A 20,554-nucleotide genomic window follows, 5' to 3' on the forward strand; every position below is an offset into this window, starting at 1 on the left:
AGCCAACTTTCCTTTATGATAACTAGACAAGTGAAAAATAAGTCTTTTTTTTTTTTTTTCTGAGGCAGAGCTTGCTCTATTGCCCAGGCTAGAGTACAGTGGCACAAACATAGCTCACTGTAGTCTCAATCTCCCAGGCTCAAGTGATCCTCCCACCTCCGCCTCTCAAGTAGCTGGGACTACAGGCACGTGCTACCACGTCCAGCTAATTTTTTTGATTTTTAGTAGAGATGAAGTCTCACTATGTTGCCCAGACTGGTTTCAAACTCCTAGGCTCAAGTAATACTCCCACCTCGGCCTCCCAAAGTGCTGGGATTACAGGCATGAGCCACCATGCCTGGCCTTGAAAAATAACTCTTGATATGTCAAAATAAAGCAAAAGCAGTCTGAAAAACATTCAATTCCACTTCTAGCAATCTCAGTGGTATTTATTAAATTTGGAGTTTTATACTTTTGCCAATGAACTCTCTGAGACAGATAAAGTGAACAGCTTAACTGAAAGTGTACTTATAAGATAAAAAAACAGATCTGTGAACTAGACACCATGTCAGAAGAATTTTAAAGATAAGTATGGAAGGCCGGGCACGGTGGCTCACGCCTGCAATCCTAACATTTTGGGAGGCCAAGGAGGGTGGATTGCCTGAGCTCAGGGGTTCGAGACCAGCATGGACAACACGGTGGAACCCCATCTCTACTAAAATACAAAAAATTAGCCAGGTGTGGCGGCGTGTGCCTGTAGTTCCAGGTACTCAGGAGGCTGAGACAGGAGAATTGCTTGAACCTGGGAGGCTGAGGTTGCAGTGGGCTGAGATTGCGCCACTGCACTCCAGCCCAGGCGACAGAGTGAGACTCTGTCTCAAAAAAATGAATAAATAAATAAATAAATAAATAAGTATGAAAAGTTACAAACAATAATCACAAATATAAATAATCTGAAGGATTTTTGGATGGTTATTTTTTTAAGTTACCAGTATTTACTGAGAGCATGCATTATGCTTGACACTGTGCCAAGGACTTAACGTGCATTTCATTAAATCCTTTCAAAGTTGGATAATTTATGTACGATAAACTGGATCTATTACTGTATCATTAAATATGATAAGAAAAAGAGAAGGGGCCACACAAATGAGAGTTCTTTTCTATTACATTACCCCCTGCCCCAACAACTTCCTCTTTTGAGACAACTGTGTGAAATATGAGGTCTGGAGCTGTGGCAGCCCCACAACCATACCGAAAAAATCAATAAAACCTTTTGACAAGATTGACAAGGGCCTTGACATTATTAACTTCTGAGCTACCTACTTCCAGATCTGTTAAGCAGATGATTAAAACAACAAGTAAAAACAGTGAACAAAAGAAGCCAGCTACGCCAGGCACAGTGGCTCACGTCTGTAATCCCAGCACTTTGGGAGGCCGAGGCATGCAGATTACCTGAGGTCAGGAGTTCAAGTCCAGCCTGGCCAACATGGCGAAACCCCATCTCTACTAAAAATACAAAAAATTAGCCAGGCGTGGTGGCAGGCACCTGTAATCCCAACTTCTCGGGAGGCTGAGACAGGAGAATCGTTTGAAGCTGGGAGACGGAGGTTGCAGTGAGCCGAGATCACGCCACTGCACTCCAGTCTGGCGACAACAGCAAAACTCCATCTCAAAAAAAAAAAAATGAAGCCAGCCACAAAAGAGTACATAGTGTGTGATTCTATTTATTTATTTAAAGTTGAAAAAGAACCAAAATTATAGTGTTCTTGTTTGCATACTTACATATTATAATGACAAAGAAAAGAAACAAGCAGAGAGCTTCTGGAATACTGACAATGTTCGTGGAGTTTTTCAGCCTAGGTGGTGGTTATGAATTATTACTATAATTCGTAAGGCTATACATTTGTTTTATGCTCTTTTCTGTGTTACATTTCATAATAAAAGAGTCCATACATTTCAAATAAAAATAAACACTTTGGAAAAAGTAAATTACTCTGTAAATCACCCTTTTTGAAAGCATAAAAACCACTTAGTTGGTTCATAACAGGATTAAACATCATACCAGAGTGTACTAGTTAAGAGGTTTCTAGAAGGCAAAGAACTCTTATTTAAGAACAGAGTATTCAAGGCCGGGCGCGGTGGCTCACACCTGTAATCCCGGCACTTTGGGAGGCCGAGGTGGGCGGATCACCCGAGGTCAGGAGTTCAAGACTAGCCTGGCCAACATGGTGAAACCCTGTCTCTACTAAAACTACAAAAAATTTGCAGGGCATGGTGGCACATGCTTGTAATCCCAGCTACTCAGGAGGCTGAGGCAGGAGAATTGCTTAAACCCAGGAGGTGGAGGTGGCAGTGAGCTGAGATTGCGCCACTGCACTCCAGCCTGGAGCAATAAGGGTGAAACTCCATCTCAAAAAAATAAAAGAACAGAGCAGAATATTCAGTAAGAACTCAGAAAAAAAAAAAAAAAAAAGAACCAGGGAACCAGGATTCAATACCTGGTGTGCCTCTAAATACTGGGAAACATCTTGGGTAAGTTATTTAACCTATCTACTTCAGTTTCCTCATCCATAAAATGAGGATAATAATAGTGTTACAGGGTTGTTGTGGGAATAAGTGAGCTAGATGCTTATAGCAGAATGCAAGGTGCTTACAGCAGAATCTGGCACATAGTAAGCACTTAACTATTATTTTAAAAATATTTTTAAAATCAAACTTGGATTAATAATTCATTAAGATAAGCCTGCCAAATCTGATAATGGCAAGAACAGCAAATATGAATCAATTGTGTAATGTACCATACAGTAACATGGCTGTTACATCAAGCCATTCCCCCAATACTGAAAATGCCATGAGCACATAGCTCAGCAAAATAATTTCCTCAGGACCTAGCCTAAAAAACTGGTCATTTAAATTTTTTTTTTTCTTTTTTCAGATGGAGTCTCGCTCTGTGCCCAGGCTGTAGTGCAGTGGCACAATTTCAGCTCACTGCAACCTCCACCTCCCAGGTTCAAGCGATTCTCCTGCCTCAGCCTCCCAGTAGCTGGGATTACAGATGCGTGCCACCACACCCAGCTGATTTTTGTATTTTTAGTAGAGATGGGGTTTCACCATGTTAAATTTTTAAATACATACTATAGTTTATGTGTTACAGAAGTGTACTTAGAAATAAAAAATGTAGGCCAGGCGTGGTGGCTCACACTTGTAATCCCAGCATTTTGGGAGGCCGAGGCAAGTGGATCACCTGAGTTTGGGAGTTCGAGACCAGCCTGACAAACATGGAGAAACCCCATCTCTACTAAAAATATAAAATTAGCCAGGCATGGTGGCACATGCCTGTAATCCCTGCTACTCGGGAGGCTGAGGCAGGAGAATCACTTGAACCTGGGAGGTGGAGGTTGTGGTGAGCCGAGACTGCACCACTGCACTCCAGCCTGGGCAACAAGATTGAAACTCCGTCTCAAAAAAACATAAAAAATAATAATAATAATAATAAACGTGTCCAAGATAAGAAAACGACTGTTAAAAGAGACAAGATAAATCTTAGCCATGCCAAAGACAGCTACTTCTTTCAGAACTAAGAATAACATAGGGGTGGCCGGGCGCAGTGGCTCATGCCTGTAATCCCAGCACTTTGGGAGGCTGAGGCGAGCGGATTACAAGGTCAGGAGATCGAGACCATCCTGGCTAACACGGTGAAACCTGTCTCTACTAAAAATACAAAAAATTAGCCGGGCATGGTGGTGGGCGCCTGTAGTCCCAGCTACTCGGGAGGCTGAGGCAGGGGAATGGCGTGGACCCGGGAGGCGGAGCTTGCAGTGAGCCGAGATCATGCCACTGCACTCCAGCCTGGCAACAGAGCGAGACTCCATCTCAAAAAAAAAAAAAAAGAATAACGTAGGGGCTGGGTGTGGTGGCTAATTCCTATAATCCCAGCACTTTGGGAGGTCAAAGTGGGCAGACTGCTTGAGCTCAGGAGTGAGACCAGTCTGGACAACATGGCGAAACCCTGTTTCTACCAAAAATACAAAAAGAATTAGCTGGGCATGGTGGTTTGTGCCTGTGGTGCCAGCTACTCGGGAGGCTAAGGTTGGGGGATCACTTGAGCCCAGGAGGCAGAGGTTGCAATGAGCTGAGATCACACCACTGCACTCAAACCTGGGTGAAACAGAGCAACCCTGTCTGTCACACATTGTGCAATGGCGCAATCTCGGCTACACACAAGAGAGCTACACACAAAAAGTAGCCAAATGTATATGGCTTAAAAATCATTAGCAGCTTTTGGTTGTTATAAAAAATCACCTCTGAAGAAGAAATATTAATAGCAAGGGTTTAAATGAAAAAATAAACAATCACTTTCTACTGGAGTGAAAATCTATTCTGAAGATTCAAAATAATTTTCAAATTAGTATAACCTTAATATAGAAGAAAAAATGATACTAGATTTAATCCACTCACTAGTCTTCAGTTTTCTCAAGAAATTTCATTCATACTCACCTTCAGACCAACAGGCCGTATGTTACAAATCTGCTCAAATGTCCTACTTTCAGAGAGAATTTGCCTAATTATTCTGAAATACCAGCTCTTGTCACTATCCTCTAACCACACTTTAATTCACAGCATTTACTATCTCCTGACATTACAGTACATACAGATATATAGACATAGATATATAGATATCTGTCTGTCCGTCTGTCTGACCTACTAGAATGTAAGCTCCAGGAGAGCAGGGACTGTATCTCCCCTCTTTTCTGTTGTACTGTTAGCATCGAAATGGTGGCTAACACAAAGTAGGCTCAACTCAGTCTCTTTTTGTTGTTTGTTTTGAGACAGGGTCTCACTCTGTCGCCCAGGCTAGAGTGCAGCGGCACAATTGTGGCTCACTGAACCCTTAACCTCCTGGGCTCAGGTGATCCTCCCACTTCATCCTCTTGAGTAACTGGGACTACAGCCATACGCCACCATGTCCAGCTAATTTTTTGTGTTTTTTCTGGACACAGGGTTTTGCCATGTTGCTCAGGCTGGTCCTGAACTACTTACTGGGCTTGAACGATCCACCCACGTCGGCCTCCCAAGGTGCTGGGATTACAGGCATGAGCCACCATGCCCAGCCAACCCAATCTCTTTTGAGCTATGCACCTGGATATCCAACTGCTTATTCCATATCTCCATCTTCATAGCTCTTAAGTAGCTAGAATTCAATATATCCAAAAGTGAAATAATGATCTACACCCAATCCTACCCCCAACAATGTGGCAAAAGTCAGTCATGGCGTCACTAATCACTCAGCACTTAAGCACAAAATTTTAGGATCATCTTTGATTCCTCCTTTTCCTACGTCTGCCACATCCAAACATCAAGTCTCTCCACCTCTTTCTCAAATGGACAATTCCTCTCCCAACTTTCCACGCAAGCCAAATCTATGACATCTTGAAGCTGACTACAATGCTCACCTAATTAATTCCCTGCCTCTTGCTCCCTCCAAATCCAAATTCTTGCTGGGTGCAGTGGCTAATGCCTGTAATCCCAGCACTTTGGAAGGCCAAGGCAGGTGGATCACTTGAGGCCAGGAGTTTGAGACTAGCCTGGCCAACATGGTGAAACCCTGTCTCAAAAAAAGAAAAAAAAAAAACAAACCCAAATTCTCTTTTTCAAATACCACTGTGCTTACAACTCTTCTTACTTCCTACTGTTTTTCAAATAAAGAACAAAATCCTGAAGATGGCCTTTGACCCATTTAGTCAAATACCCTTTTAAAATACTCACTGGACGTACATGTCTGCAGGTGCATTTACGAAAAGATGCCTAAGACGCATTGTTAAATTTTTTAAAAGAAGCATGATGAAAAATAGCATGTAGAGTACAAACCCTTTTGTGTTTGAAAAAACAGGTGAAGGGGTGGGGAATAGAACAGATGTATATGAACCATATACATGAACCAGGGATTGGGGGCAGAAAAGATGATTTATTGAAACTCACCCCTTACAGCATATTACTCAAAAATAATTTTTATCACTTCTGTGTTTATTATTATACATTTTATACATTACATATGTATACTATATTATTGTAAATTTAATAATGTCTTACTTTCATAACTTTTTAAGAATATTTTTAAAAGGTGAATCAGAAATAAGAAAATACTAGTAATAAAATCTTCATGTTTACTTTTTCTCAAATTCCATCTAAATCCAAATAAACCCTATGGGATTTGATACCTCTAATCTGAGCCAAAAGTTAGAAGGCAAAAAATAATTTATGACTCTTCAGCACCTAAAGTTTTTCTAGTCACCATTTCCCTGACGACCAATTTGAAACAGAAAAAAAGTTCAAGTTATGATCACATTTAGAAGTTCAGCCAAGATTCAACTTGGTCCACCCCAATCACATTGTATAAAATTTAAATTCATTCCTACCTTGATTTGACAATCTCTTTTTCATATATATCTTCAATAACCTGTTATCAAAAATATAAAAATGTTTAATATCTCAACAACTTTTTTCAACCCTAAATTGACAGTTTTTAATGAGTGAGATTATATAAAATAAGTTGGTTTAGGAAAGCCATCAAATATGACTGCTATTGAAATAATGAGATATTTAAAATAATCCCATTATATTTCTCAAAATATGAAATTAAATAATCCCATATTTCTCAAAATGTGAAAGCAAAGTAGAAAAAATAAATAATAAAACAGAGCCCTAGATTCATTAAAATGATGTGCTTATAAACATTTTTAGGGAAAATAAAAATTTACAAGATCAGGATTTTTTTTAAACTTAAAGTGTATAAATGCTATGAGACTCCATTTAAGAGTCATAACTGTGTGCCTTCAAAACCCAGAGAGAAAATAAGTTAAAAGTGTGAAGACATAACAGACACAAATTCTAATTGTTAAATCTCGTTATCCAAATGAGTATGATAGGGCTTCAGAATTTCCATTCATTTGAGTGAGGGTGGGCAGAATGGTCTACTACTTAAGAATTCAGACTCTGGCCAGGCACGGTGGCTCACGCCTGTAATCCGAGCACTTTGGGAGGCCAAAGAGGGTGGATCATGAGGTCAAGAGATCAAGACCATCCCGGCCAACATGGTGAAACCCTGTCTCTACTAAAAATACAAATATTAGCTGGGCGTGGTGGCACACGCCTGCAGTCCCAACTACTTTGGAGGCTGAGGCAGGAGAATCACTTGAACCCGGGAGGCAGAGGTTGCAGTGAGTCAAGATCACGCCACTGCACTCCATCCAGCCTGGCGACAGAGCGAGACTCCATCTCAAAAAAAAAAAAAAGGGAATTCTGACTCTGGAATTGTACATCTCAAAAAAAAAGAAAAAAAGAACTCAGACTCTGGAATTGGAAGCCTGGTTCAAAACATCTGCCTTCACTACTGATGGCTGGAACTCTTAGGCAAGTGCCTGACCTCTCCAAGGCTCAGTTCCCTTACCCACAAAACAGATCTAATAACACAAACTACCACACAGGGCTACTGAAAATAAAATAAGACAGGGCATATAAACAATTAGTACAAATACTGGCACACAGTGAGCCTTCAGTAACAGTTATCAATAGCAGCAGTAGTAGTGCTAGCATTAATAATAGCAAAAAAAAAATACTACTGTAAAATTATAAAGTGCTTTAACATGGTATAATATAATATTATTGTATGGTAACTATAATGTCTTTTTTTTTTTTTTTTTTGAGATGGGGTCTCACTCTGTCACCCAGGGTGGAGTGTAGCAGTGCAATCACAGCTCATTGCAACCTCCGCCTTCCAGGCTCAACTATCCTCCAGCCTCAGCCTCCCAAATAGCTGGGACCACAGGCATACACCACCATACCCAGCTAATTTTTTGTATTTTTGGTAGAGATGGGGTTTCACCATGTTGCCCAGGTTGGTCTTGAACTCCTGAAGTCAAGTGATCTACCGCCTCAGCCTCCCAAAGTGCTGGGATTACAGGCATGAGCCATGGTGCCTAGCCTATAATATCTTTTAACTGCTCCAAGTATATTTGTGAAGTAAGTATTTGTGAGCGGTAAAGGGAGGGAGGTGATGAGGAAAACAAGTCTTGTTCAATCTAGATGAAATGCTGTTATTGTTTTCATCAAATTTCAAATTAAATAATAAAATAAAGATTACTGGTTGGCCGGGTGCGGTGGCTCAAGCCTGTAATCCCACCACTTTGGGAGGACAAGGCGGGCAGATCACCTGAAGTTAGGAGTTTGAGACCAGCCTGGCCAACATAGCAAAACCCTGTCTCTACTAAAAATACAAAAATTAGCAGGGCGTGGTGGCGTGCGTCTGTAATCCCAGCTACTCAGGAGGCTGAGGCAGAAGAATCGCTTGAACCCAGGAGGTGGAGGCTGCAGTGAGCCAGGATCGTGCTATTACACTCCAGACTGGCCAACAAGAGCGAGACTCTATCTCAAAAAAAAAAAAAAAAAAAAAAGAAAAAGATTACTGGCAAAAACAAATATATATTCGTAAGAATTTAAGTTCAAATAAAGTAAGAAATTTTGGGTAAAAAGTTCAGTTTTACCAACAGTGCCTAAAGCATCACCATTAAATTTATAATGGCAGAGCTTAAGAGTCTCCATTACTTGTTGAATGGTATGCAATATGTCAACATCTATTTCATTTAAAGACCTCACTCTCTTCAAGGGACAGGGTCTCATTCTGTTGCCCAGGCTGGAGTGCAGTGGCCTGATTACAGCTCACTGCAGCCTCAAACTCCTGGGGTCAGTCAACCTCCCACTTCAGCTTCCAGAGCAATTGAGACTACATGTGTGAGCCACTGCACCAAGCCAATTTTTTAAATTGTTTTGTAGAGGCGAGATCTCACTACTGTCCAGTCTAGTCTCAAACTCCTGGCTTCAGGTGATCTTCCCTCCTTGGTCTCCCAAAGCACTAGGATAATAGGCATGAGCCACCACACCTGGCCTTAGACCTCTCTTTAAGAACCTATTCCAATGAGAATTAACCCGATATTTGGGAATTTGCCATATTATTTGTTCTAAATTGCTTCAGTTGGACTTATTCAATTGAATAAGTTCAATTCCCTTATTGAATATTACTGGACTTTAATTATTACACTATACAACTGCTGCTCCTTCCATCTTTATTATAGACCTTTACCTCATTCACCACTCTAAAAACAAGATAACACAACAGATTTAATCCTAAATGAACTATCAAAAACTTGTACAAAAATTTCTGTATATTTACAAAGATATTTATTACATGATCATTTATAATAATGATAAATTAAAAACAACCTAAGACTCTATAAACAGAAAAACAGTTAAGTAAATTATACACATACACTTTTTTTTTTTTTTTTTTTGAGACGGAGTCTCGCTCTGTCGTCCAGGCTGGAGTACAGTGGCGCAATCTCGGCTCACTGCACGCTCCGCCTCCCAGGTTCACGCCATTCTCCTGCCTCAGCCTCCCGAGTAGTTGGGACTACAGGCGCCCGCCACCATGCCAAGCTAATTTTTTTGTATTTTTAGTAGAGACGGGGTTTCACCATGTTGGCCAGGATGGTCTCGATCTCCTGACCTTGTGATCCACCAGCCTTGGCCTCCCAAAGTGCTGGGATTACAGCCGTGAGCCACTGCGCCCAGCCACATACACATTTTTTTAAGGCTTAAAGAAAATACAACAAAATGGTAAAAGAGGTTATCTCTAGGTAGTGATTATTTTCTTATGTGTAGTTTCTATGTCTTCCAAATTTCCTAACATAAATAATTGCTAAGTTTGATAAGCAAAAAATTGTATTTTTTGTAGATTCTTAGGTTGTTTTTAATTTTAAAAAAATTATGGAAAGCTTTTGTTGAAATAACCCTTTAAAAGGAGTGTAACTTCTCAAGAATTATGTTGAAGCCAAAAATACTTACCTTTATATCAAAAGGTGATTTCTTCTTGATGTGGGGAGCCCAGTATTTACATGCTAACTGCAAAAGTAAACAGTATAAACAGTAAGTCCCAGATTCTTGCCATTGTAGAGCTGGAAGACAGATCATTTAGTGAGAAGCTGTTTCTTAACAAGGGGTCAGCACTGGGGGACAGAGTAAATCTGAAGGGACTACACAGGCATGCAGGCCAGTTGGCATCCTTGACCCCAAACCACTAAATGCCAGTAGCGCTTTGCACTACAACATGCCATTGTGATATAAACAAACAAAAAAATCCTCTCCAACCACCCCTAGAGAAACAATACAGCTCAGTTAATAACCACAGAGCCAAACATCTTCAGCATAGCAATAAGGAAACCCTGGTCTAGAAAAAATAAGTGATCTGCCCAAGATTACAGTTAGTTAATAGTTGAGCAAGTATTACAAATGATACTCAAAATCTTCATGAATACTTTCTAAAATGATGAGCCTTTAAATGATTAGTTCACACCCATAACAAAACTTAAAAAAAAAAAATTGTAGTCTATCAGCTGCTTATTACAGAGAATATAAGAGCTGGCATATTTCAGCAGATTAGGCTTGACCTATAAATTGTGAAATTTAAACAAATATATAACTCTCTCTACATATTTAAAGAAACAGCATAGTCTTATTCATAGGGTTTTGTTTTAAAACCCAATTATAATCTCTTTAAAAATAGAAAACTGGCAAGCACAAAGACTCAATATATTTATAAAAAGGTGACTACTCTGCAGTGTCTGGCATATCAGAGGCACTAATAAAGTCTGATGGATGAATGGATGGACAAATGAAGCAAAATCTGAAATGTTACTTCTGTGAGGCTGTCCTCAACACTACCTGATGGTGACAATTGCTTTCTCCTTCTCTTCATTTTGCATATAACTCTTTGTAATCTTACCTTTCTATATTATAAATATTTGATTGCTTATCCATCTTTCCTTCTCACTTAATTGGAATACTTAGGAGATGGGACGTGTTTTCTTTGCTTTTACAGCTCAGTGATGAACACATACAACACACTTAAAGAGCCTCCCAGGCAGTTAGGACACTGGCCCTGAGGACTAGCCTCTAAAAATATTACAGTAACTTCCTACTTAAATGACACCTTCTGGCCAGGCGTGGTGGCTCATGCCTGTAATCTTAGCACTTTCGGAGGCCGAGGCAGGCAGATCACCTGAGGTCAGCAGTTCAAGACCAGCCTGGCCAAAATGGTGAAATCCCATCTCTACTAAAAACACAAAAATTAGCCAGGTGTGGTGGTGTGAACCTATAATCCCAGCTACTCAGGAAGCTGAGGCAGGAGAATCGCTTGAACCTGGGAGGTGGAGACTGCAGTGAGCCGACACCGAGCCACTGCACTCCAGCCTGGGTGACAGAGCAAGACTCTGTCTCAAAAATAAATAAATAAGGGGGGAGGGGGGAGGGATAGCATTAGGAGATATACCTAATGCTAAATGACGAGTTAATGGGTGCAGCACACCAGCATGGCACATGTATACATATGTAACTAACCTGCACATTGTGCACATGTACCCTAAAACTTAAAGTATAATAATAATAAAATAAATAAATAAATAAATAACACCTTCCCAAATTACCACTCTCCAACTCAATAGAAAATCTTCACCTCACCCCGTTATTCTGTGGTGTCCTCATTTCCTCATTCTGCTCCCTATGGGCATCATAAATTCAGCCATCTTCTTCTTACATCATACCATTGAGAGAATTGAGTCTAACCTGTTATGATGGACTCAGGAAATTACAAATAAAAATGTATATCCTATCTTCCGATGTAAACTGCTTACTGTACATCTGTACTTGATTAAAGATTAGCGAACATTTATTAAGCAACTATCACGTCTCTTCTCTGAGTTTCTCCTTTCCCTTGGGGTCTAACGTGTAATGTCTCAAATACCACAATCTTGCAGTATACACACACTGCCCTCCCTCAAACTCTCTAGTCTCATGTAAAATAAAGACTTTCCATTCTCGACTTAGTACAGCTATGACAGTATAAACTGTTTAAAGTAAACCTTACCGAAAGACAAAAAACGAAATAAAAATATAATGGTATAAAAAAGTGAGGTCACAAAGTTCAGATCTCTAAACTCCTTAAAACTAAATTTTAACCTCTTGATCTCATTCATTCAATAAATAATTTAAAAAGTACCTTTTCTGGCTAGGTATGCCAGACGCTCAGAAATTAAATTAAAAAGAAAAAAGAAGAAAACACCTAAGCCCAAGATATCCCCTCTACCTAAAAAACCAATTCCCCCACTTTCCTCTCTACATTTCAAAGTCCAACTCAAATGATACTTTCTCAATGAGAAAATTCTTGGACATTCTTTCCTTCAACAAAGTAATCATTTCATGCTCTTTTCTCAAAGCACTTCCCTCATACCCCAATCTGGCATTTCTCACATTAAACTACAGTGAGTTCTTTAAGTCTCCTAAAGTCTCCTTCCACAGACTGTGTGTTAGATTGTGAGAACATGTCTGTTTTATACCCCATGTACTCCCAGCACCTGGTATTGTACTAGGCACACACTATGTCATGAGTATTTGTCAAATGAATACATAAGTGAATTAATGAACAGATATGCCAGATCGTTAAGATGTAGTGCGAGAAAGGAAGGTTCTCAGCAATCTTGGGCCATGGGAACAAACATTAATGTCCAATATTTGCCAGATACGGTTTAGGCTCTTCTAGAGTGCAAAGAAAGGTAATCTTTGCCTTCAAGGTCACCCTGGCCTTTTTTTTTTTTTTTTTTTTTTTTTTGAGATGGAGTTTCGCTCTTGTTGCCCAGGCTGAAGTACAATGGCGTGATCTCAGCTCACTGCAACCTCTGCCTCCTGGGTTCAAGTGATTCTCCTGCCTCAGCCTCCTGAGTAGCCGGGATTACAGGCATGCACCACCACGTCTGGCTAAGTTTGTATTTTTAGTAGAGACAGGGTTTCTCCATGTTGGCCAGGCTGGTCTCGAACTCCCGACCTCAGGTGATCCGTCCACCTCGGCCTCCCAAAGTGCTGGGATTACAGGCGTAATCCCACTGCAAGCCACAAGCCACTGCACCCGGCCCACCCTGGCCTTCTTTACATTCACACCTTAAAGTGTGTGTACTTGCTATTTCCTTGCTCTTCTCAAAACTGGCTCCTTCTTTGCATTCAGGTGTTAGCTCAAATGTCACCTCAGAGAGGACTTTCCTGACTGTCTTTCATATACCTCAAACCGGTCTGTCACAGCCCTGTTTCATTTTCTTCATAGCATTTATCAGTGTATGAAACTATACTGTTCATCTGGTTCTTCCCTCTAAAATGTGAGTTCCATGACAGAAGTAAACTAATAAATGACTCCTGCAAAAATGCAGGTATATGGGGAAAGAGACCTCTAATCTCGTTTAAGTTGTCAGAAAAGCCTCTCTAAAGTAGTGTAGAAGGATGAGAATGAATAAAGGAAGGTGGGGAGAAAAAAAATGAGGATTCCTAGCAGAGGACACAATGTTGAAAGGCCAGGAGATGAAAGATAGCATGGCACATTCAAATAAATGAAGTTCTGTACAGCTAAGGCACAGAGTTAGAAAGGAAAAGGAAAAAGAGGAAACTGAAGATATAAGCACAGGTCAAATCACACAACACTATGAACGATTTCAGCCATTAACCTAAGGGTAATTAGAATTCTTTAAAGATTTTTTTTGTTTTCTTTTGTTTTGTTTTTAGACGGAGTTTTGCTCTTGTTGCCCAGGCTGGAGTGCAATGGTGCGATCTTGGCTCATTGCAACCTCCGCCTCCCGGGTTCAAGCAATTCTCCTGCCTCAGCCTCCCAAATAGCTGGGATTACAGGCATGTGCCACCAAGCCTGCCGACTTTTGTATTTTTAGTAGAGACAGGGTTTCTCCATGTTGGTCAGGCTGGTCTTGAACTCCCAACCTCAGGTGATCGACCTGCCACGGACTCCCAAAGTGCTGGAATTACAGGCATGAGCCATCGCACCCAGCTGAAGATTTTAAGGACAGCCAGCCTTAGTGTAGTCCCTGTGGTCCCAGCTACAAGGGAGGCTGAGGTGGAAGGATCACTTGAGCCCGGTCAACATAGTGAGACCCTATCTTGAAAGAAGAAAAGGAAGGAAACGAAGGAAGATATATTTTTTTTTTTTTTGAGACGGAGTCTCGCACTGCTGCCCAGGCTGGAGTGCAGTGGCGCGATCTCTGCTCACTGCAGGCTCCGCCTCCCGGGTTCACGCCATTCCCCTGCCTCAGCCTCCCGAGTAGCTGGGACCACAGGCACCCGCCACTATGCCCGGCTAATTTTTTTTTTTTTTTTAGTAGAGACGGGGTTTCACCTTGTTAGCCAGGATGGTCTGGATCTCCTGACCTCGTGATCGGCCCACCTCGGCCTCCCAAAGTGCTGGGATTACAGGCGTAAGCCACTGTGCCCGGCCGGAAGGAAGAGATTTTAAGAAGGCAAGTGATATGATGAGATTTGCACTTGTATGAAATCACTCGGAAAGCAACATGAAGAATGGGCTAGAGGAGAGCAAGAGGAAGGACAATATAACAGATTATGATACCTTGGTCCAGGCAGAAAACAATGGCAACCAGGCTTAGGGTGACAGAGATGTAGAACACCAGATAGATTCAAAAGATATTTAGAATGTAGAAATGTAGGGACTAAGGGAAAGGGAGGATTCAAAATCACTCCCTAGGCTTCTGCCCTGGCAAATCTGTTGAGACAAGGAATAAAGAATAAAGAAGCAGGTGGGCATGATAACTTCTACATTGAACTACTTAACACTCTTACGCAATTCGCAAATAATAAGAATGAGGAATGATGCTGACAACCACAGGACTGTGGTTCCCTATCCAAAGCCAACTGTGGCTCACAATGCAAGATAGTAAACAGATTCTAAATGAACGCTCTCAAACTACAGAATTACTCTCTTTTTAGATGGGTCTATTTGGAGGTGTCTTGTCAGTTTCTCATCACTGCTCAAAAACTCAGGACACTCTAAGGACCAGGAAAAAGCCTACTCCTACTTGAAGAGGCAGTCCAGCATCACTCTGCTGCGAAGCCTACTTGCCAGTCTCAGATAGATTGGGGTGTTCCCTCCTCTCTGAATCCATTGCTCCTGAGACAAACTCCAACACAGCAAAACTCATACAGTAGTTTTCATGTGTCTGTCTTCCTTGGACCATGAGCTCCTCAAGGCAGGGCAGCTTCTTTCACCAACGGTATGCGCAGCACCTAGCATAGTGGCCGGCACGGTGCTGATACTCAGTAAAAAGACGTGTGTGAATCAATTAACAAACGAATGCCTCCTCCGTGCTCCTAAATCCTGAAAAAAAAACCCACCACCAGACCTCGGGGCCACGACGTCCATACCCACTCACACACACCAGACTCGCCCGAGCTCACCTGGGTCACGAACTCGGCATTAATCTGGGACACCGTAGGGGCTACGATCTTCTTGGGCTGCGCAGCGGCTGCCATGGCAGCACTCTCCCCTCCACTCCAGTGGAAACGAAAGGACCGCTCTAGGCAGCGGCAACCCTGGTCCACTTCCCCTAAGTTACTGCCGGGGCGCTTAACTCCGCGCCGCACAAACGCTCTGGGCCGGATATCCTCAGTCTTCAGAGTCCCGTAGGGAACCCGTACAACAGCCCAAGCGTTCCCCGGGAAGCGGAATGGCGTGTAGCCGGAAGTTCATGCAGGCGTTGGGGCTGAGCTAGCGAGCCAAAAGTTTTGACCTCCTCTGTACGCGCTCTCTAGCGGGCGGCAGAGAGAAGACACCTCGCTGGCGGGATTAGGATGACAAGGGAGGGACCCGGTGGATGGTGTTGGGTGGGGTTTCTCGTGGTTAGTGAAGAGTGCCGTGTGCGGTGAATGGGGATTTAGTTTTTTTTCAACCCTAAAGAAAAAACAAAACAAAACAAACAAAAAAAAACAGCCTGGGAATATGGGCTGGGTTTTAACTGCCCTTAACAGTGTTTTAGTTTAGTTTTGTTTTTTTTGAGACGGAGTTTTGCTCTTGTTGCCCAGGCTGGAGTGCAATGGTGCAATCTCGGCTCACAGCAACCTCTGCCTCCCGGGTTCAAGCGATTCTCCTGCCTCAGCCTCCCGTGTTGCTGGGATTACAGGCATGCGCCACCATGCACAGCTAATTTTTGTATTTTTAGTAGAGACAGGGTTTCTCCGTGTTGGTCAGGCTGGTCTCGAACTCCCCGACTTTTAGGTAATCCGCCTGCCTCGGCCTCCCGAAGTGCTGGGATTACCGGCCTTAACAGTTTTATGGAAGTAAAAATTAACATACAATAACCCAGCCAGGCGCGGTGGCTCACGCCTGTAATCCCAGCATTTTGGGAGGCTGAAGCTGGCCGATTGCCTGAGGTCAGGGGTTCGAGACCAGCCTGGCTAACATGGTGAGACCCCGTCTCTACTAAAAAACAAAAAAATTAGCCAGGCGTGGTGGCGCGCGCCTGTAGTTCCAGCTACTCAGATTCAAGAGAATCGCTTGAAGCAGGGAGGCCAAGGTTGCAGTGAGCCGAGATTGCGCCATTGCACTCCAGCTTGGTGACAGAGCGAGACTCGTCTCAAAAAATAAAAATAAAATAATAATAAAAATAATTGACATACAATAACCCACACATTTAGGTTGTAAAATTCGATGCGTTTTGACACGAACGTACATTTGTGAAACTATTGCCAAAATCATGATAATGAGCATATCAAAGCCTCTAAAAGTTTCCTCGTGCACTTTTGCAATCTGTGCCTTTCACTATTTCCACCCACTTTTCAGGCAACCACTGATCTGCTTTCTGTCACTATAGTTTGCTTTTCATGGAATTTTATATAAATGAAATAATACAGTACATGCCTTCTTTCACTCAACGAAATGATTTTGAGATGGATTCATGTTGTTGCATGTATCAGTAGTTCATTCCTTTTATTGCTTAACATTCGTTCCATTTTACTGATATACCACAGTTTGATAAACTATTCATCTGCTGAGAGACATCTGAGTTGTTCCAAGTTCTTAGTTATTACAAATAAAGCCGCTATGAGCATTTGTGTATAAGTCTTCATGTGGACATATACTTCCTTTGCTCTTAAATACCTAGGAGTGAAATATTTGGGTTATACGATAGGTGTTTGTTGTTTGTTTTGAGACGGAGTCTTGCTCTTGTCGCCCAGGCTGGAGTGCAATGGCGTGATCTCGGCTCACTGCAACCTCTGCCTCCTGGGATCAAGAGATTCTCCTGCCTCAGGCTCCTGAGTAGCTGGGATTACAGGCAATGTGCCACCACACCTGGCTAATTTTTGTATTTTTAGTAGAGACGGGGTTTCACCATGTTGGTCAGGCTGGTCTTGAACTCCTAAGCTCGTGATCTGCCCACTTCGACCTCCCAAAGTGCTGGGATTACAGGCATGAGCCATTGCACCTGCCAAGTGTATGTTTAAGTTTTTAGAAACTGCCATCTTTCTAAAGTAGTACTATTTTACATTCACATCAAGAGCATATAATTCTAGTTTGTTCTCCACCTCACCAACACTTAATATGGACAATTTTTTTTTTAATTTTTAAGTTCAAAGGTACATGTGCAGGATGTGCAGGTTTGTTACATAGGTAAAGGTGTGTCATAGGGGTTCATTGTACAGATTATTTCATCACTCAGGTATTAAGCCCAGTATACATTAGTTATTTTTTCTGATCCTCTCCCTCCACCCACCCAACCCTCTGGAAGGCCCCAGTGTGCATTGGTCCCCTCTATGTGAATATGGACAGTCTTTTAATTTTAGTCTTTATTTATTTATTTATATATTTATTTTGAGATGGAGTCTCACTCTGTCTCCCAGGCTGGAGTGCAGTGGCCCAATCCCAGCACACTGCAACCTCCACCTCCCAAGTTCAAGCAATTCTCCTGTCTCAGCCTCCCGAGTAGCTGGGATTACAGGCGCACGCCACCACACCCGGCTAATTTTTGTATTTTTAGTAGAGACGGGCTTTCACCATGTTGGCCAGGCTGGTCTCGAACTCCTGACCTCAAGTGATCCGCCCGCCTCGGCCTCCCAAAGTGCTGGGATTACAGGCGTGAGCCACCGGGGGCGCCCAGCCCCTAATTTTAGTCATTTTAATAGGTGTGTGATATATTGCGTTGTGACTTTCATTTACATTTCCCTAATGACTAATTGAGCATCTCTTCATGTGCTTATTTGCTATTCATATATCTTCTTTGGGGAAGCCTCTATTCATATTTTTTGTCCTTTTTTAAATTGAATAACTTGGTTTCTTATTACTGAGTTTCAATGCACACCCCTACCATTCCCAAATCCATACATAAATTAAACATATGTCTCTAGTTAAACTCTCCCTGGATGAACACATGCAAGAAACTGGTAACACTGTTGTTTCCAAGAAGGAGGAACTGTGGGGAGGGAACAACAGGAAGGGGAGAAAAGTTATTTCATATTTTATACCCTTTTGTAACTTTAGAATTTTGTAATATATATGACATGTTCAAAAATAAACAGTGTAGGCCGGGTGCAGTGGCTCACGCCTGTAATCCCAGCACTTTGGGAGGCTGAGGCAGGCAGATCACGAGGTCAGGAGACTGAGAACATCCTGGCTAACAACCCTGTCTCTACTAAAAATACAAAAAATTAGCCGGGCGTGGTGGCGGGCAACTGTAGTCCCAACTGCTCAGAAGTCTGAGGCAGGAGAATTGCTCGAACCGGGGAGGCGGAGGTTGCGGTGAGCTGAGGCTGGGCCACTGCACTCCAGCCTGGGCAACAGAGCAAGACTCCATCTCAAAAAAATAAAAATAAAAATAAAAAAATAAACAGTAAAAAAATAAACAGTGTGGGCCAGGCACAGTGGCTCACGCCTGTAATCCCAGCACTTTGGGAGGCTGAGGCGGGTGGATCATCTTGAGGTCAAGAGTTCAAGACCAGCCTGGCCAACATGGTGAAACCCCATCTCTACTAAAAATACAAAAACTCGCTGGGCATGGTGGTGTGCACCTGTAATCCCAGCTACTCGGGAGGCTGAGGCAGCAGAATCACTTGAACCCAGAAGGCAGAGGTTGCAGTGAGCAGAGATTACACCATTGCACTCCAGCCTGGGCAACAAGAGTGAAACTCCATCTCAAAACAACAACAAAAAAACAATAAAAACAAAAATAGTATGAATGTGAAAGCAAAAGCCTGTAGGAATGGAGATTAAATGTGAAGTCCTTTTCCCCCATATGTTATTGTGTAAAGTTTGTTTAGAGTGCTAGCGATTAAAATTTGCATAATCACAATTTTAAATGTAACAGATTTTGAATGTATAATATCTATTGACATTTTATTTACAAACACAGTGTCTGTAAAACAGGAATAATAAGATTCTGATGGCTTTTATGATGAATCTTGACATATAACATTTTGACTAGCAAAAACCACAGGGACTGTATTTCTATACTATGCTATAGTTACAGCACAGATAAAGCCACCGAAGCAGGTCATGCAGGGCTATGTCAGGAGTCAGCAATAAGGCTTGATGTGTTGAAAGCCTTGAAAGCTAGGGAGGGGAAGCTCTCTTCCACAATAACGATTGTGGAAGACAATGGGAAACCACTGATTGTAAATCTATTTTTGGAAGATGACTTCTGAGTGGTATGTCAAATGGGTTGGTGCAGGTACTATGGGGATGGGAATATCAGCTAGGAGACTACTGCAAATCTAAAGCTAAAATAAAAAGGACTAAATGTGGGTTCTGACAGTCAAAATGAAAAGGAAGGAATAAATGTGGAAGACACTGAAAAGACAGAAAAAGAGAAATAATCTTTAGTAGTTGAAAGAATAGTGGAACCATAAAGCACAATAGAGAAGTCAGAAGGTAGAGTAGGTTTTTAAAAGGAAAAATTATTCCTTTATATAGAGAGTCTGAGGTAATAGGGAGACAGCCAGGTGATGATAAAGTTTATTTTCCAATTTATATGTTTATTAAATTCATAATGTATCTCATGATTTTGTGGCCAAGAGAATATTAGGGGCCGGGTGTGGTGGCTCACGCCTGTAATCCCAGCACTTTGGGAGATCAAGGTGGACGGCGCACCTGAGGTCAGAAGTTCGAGACCAGCCTGACCAACATGGTGAAACCCCGTCTCTACTAAAAATACAAAAATTAGCTGGGCATGGTGGCACACACCTGTAATCCCAGCTATTAGGGAGGCTGAGGCACGAGAATCGCTTGAACCTGGGAGGCAGAGATTGCAGTGAGCCAAGATCGCACCACTGCACCCTAGCCTGGGTGACAGAGTGCGACTCCATCTCCAAAAAAATTAAACCAATAAGCTACAGATCACATGTAGCTTTCTACTGATCTAACACGTAAATGGTTCTAATTTATAATACCTAGCAGATTTACGACAAAACGTAGTATCATAGTATCTCCCCTCCCCCTTGCTCTCATCTCTATCTACTTTTCTTATCAACTTCTCTTAGCTAAGTTTCTGACTGATGGTTTTGGACATTCTAAAATTATGTATATTTTATGGTTTTGTCTTTACAAGCTTTCTACAATGTGTTTTGTAGACAGAAAGCAAAGGAACCAGGGAGTCAAGAAAGAAGGGTTTCAAATGACAAGATTGTCACTAGTGTC

General features: G+C 41.9%; 1 protein-coding gene across 1 annotated transcript in view; it reads right to left on the bottom strand.

The window, feature by feature from the left end:
• AQR (aquarius intron-binding spliceosomal factor) overlaps positions 1–15,604 on the bottom strand; it is a 112,035-nt gene extending 96,431 nt beyond the window's left edge. Inside the window, exons 1-3 of the mRNA XM_054450651.2 lie at positions 15,328–15,604; positions 9,877–9,933; positions 6,396–6,436 (exon numbers count right to left, since the gene is read on the bottom strand). Coding sequence (XP_054306626.1) covers positions 6,396–6,436; positions 9,877–9,933; positions 15,328–15,402 — 173 coding nt within the window. The 5' untranslated portion in view covers positions 15,403–15,604. The remainder of the gene's footprint in view (positions 1–6,395; positions 6,437–9,876; positions 9,934–15,327) is intronic.
• Positions 15,605–20,554: the final 4,950 nt, after the last annotated feature.

Source organism: Pongo pygmaeus, chromosome 16 (genome assembly GCF_028885625.2).
Source record: "Pongo pygmaeus isolate AG05252 chromosome 16, NHGRI_mPonPyg2-v2.0_pri, whole genome shotgun sequence".
Lineage (NCBI taxonomy): Eukaryota > Metazoa > Chordata > Mammalia > Primates > Hominidae > Pongo > Pongo pygmaeus.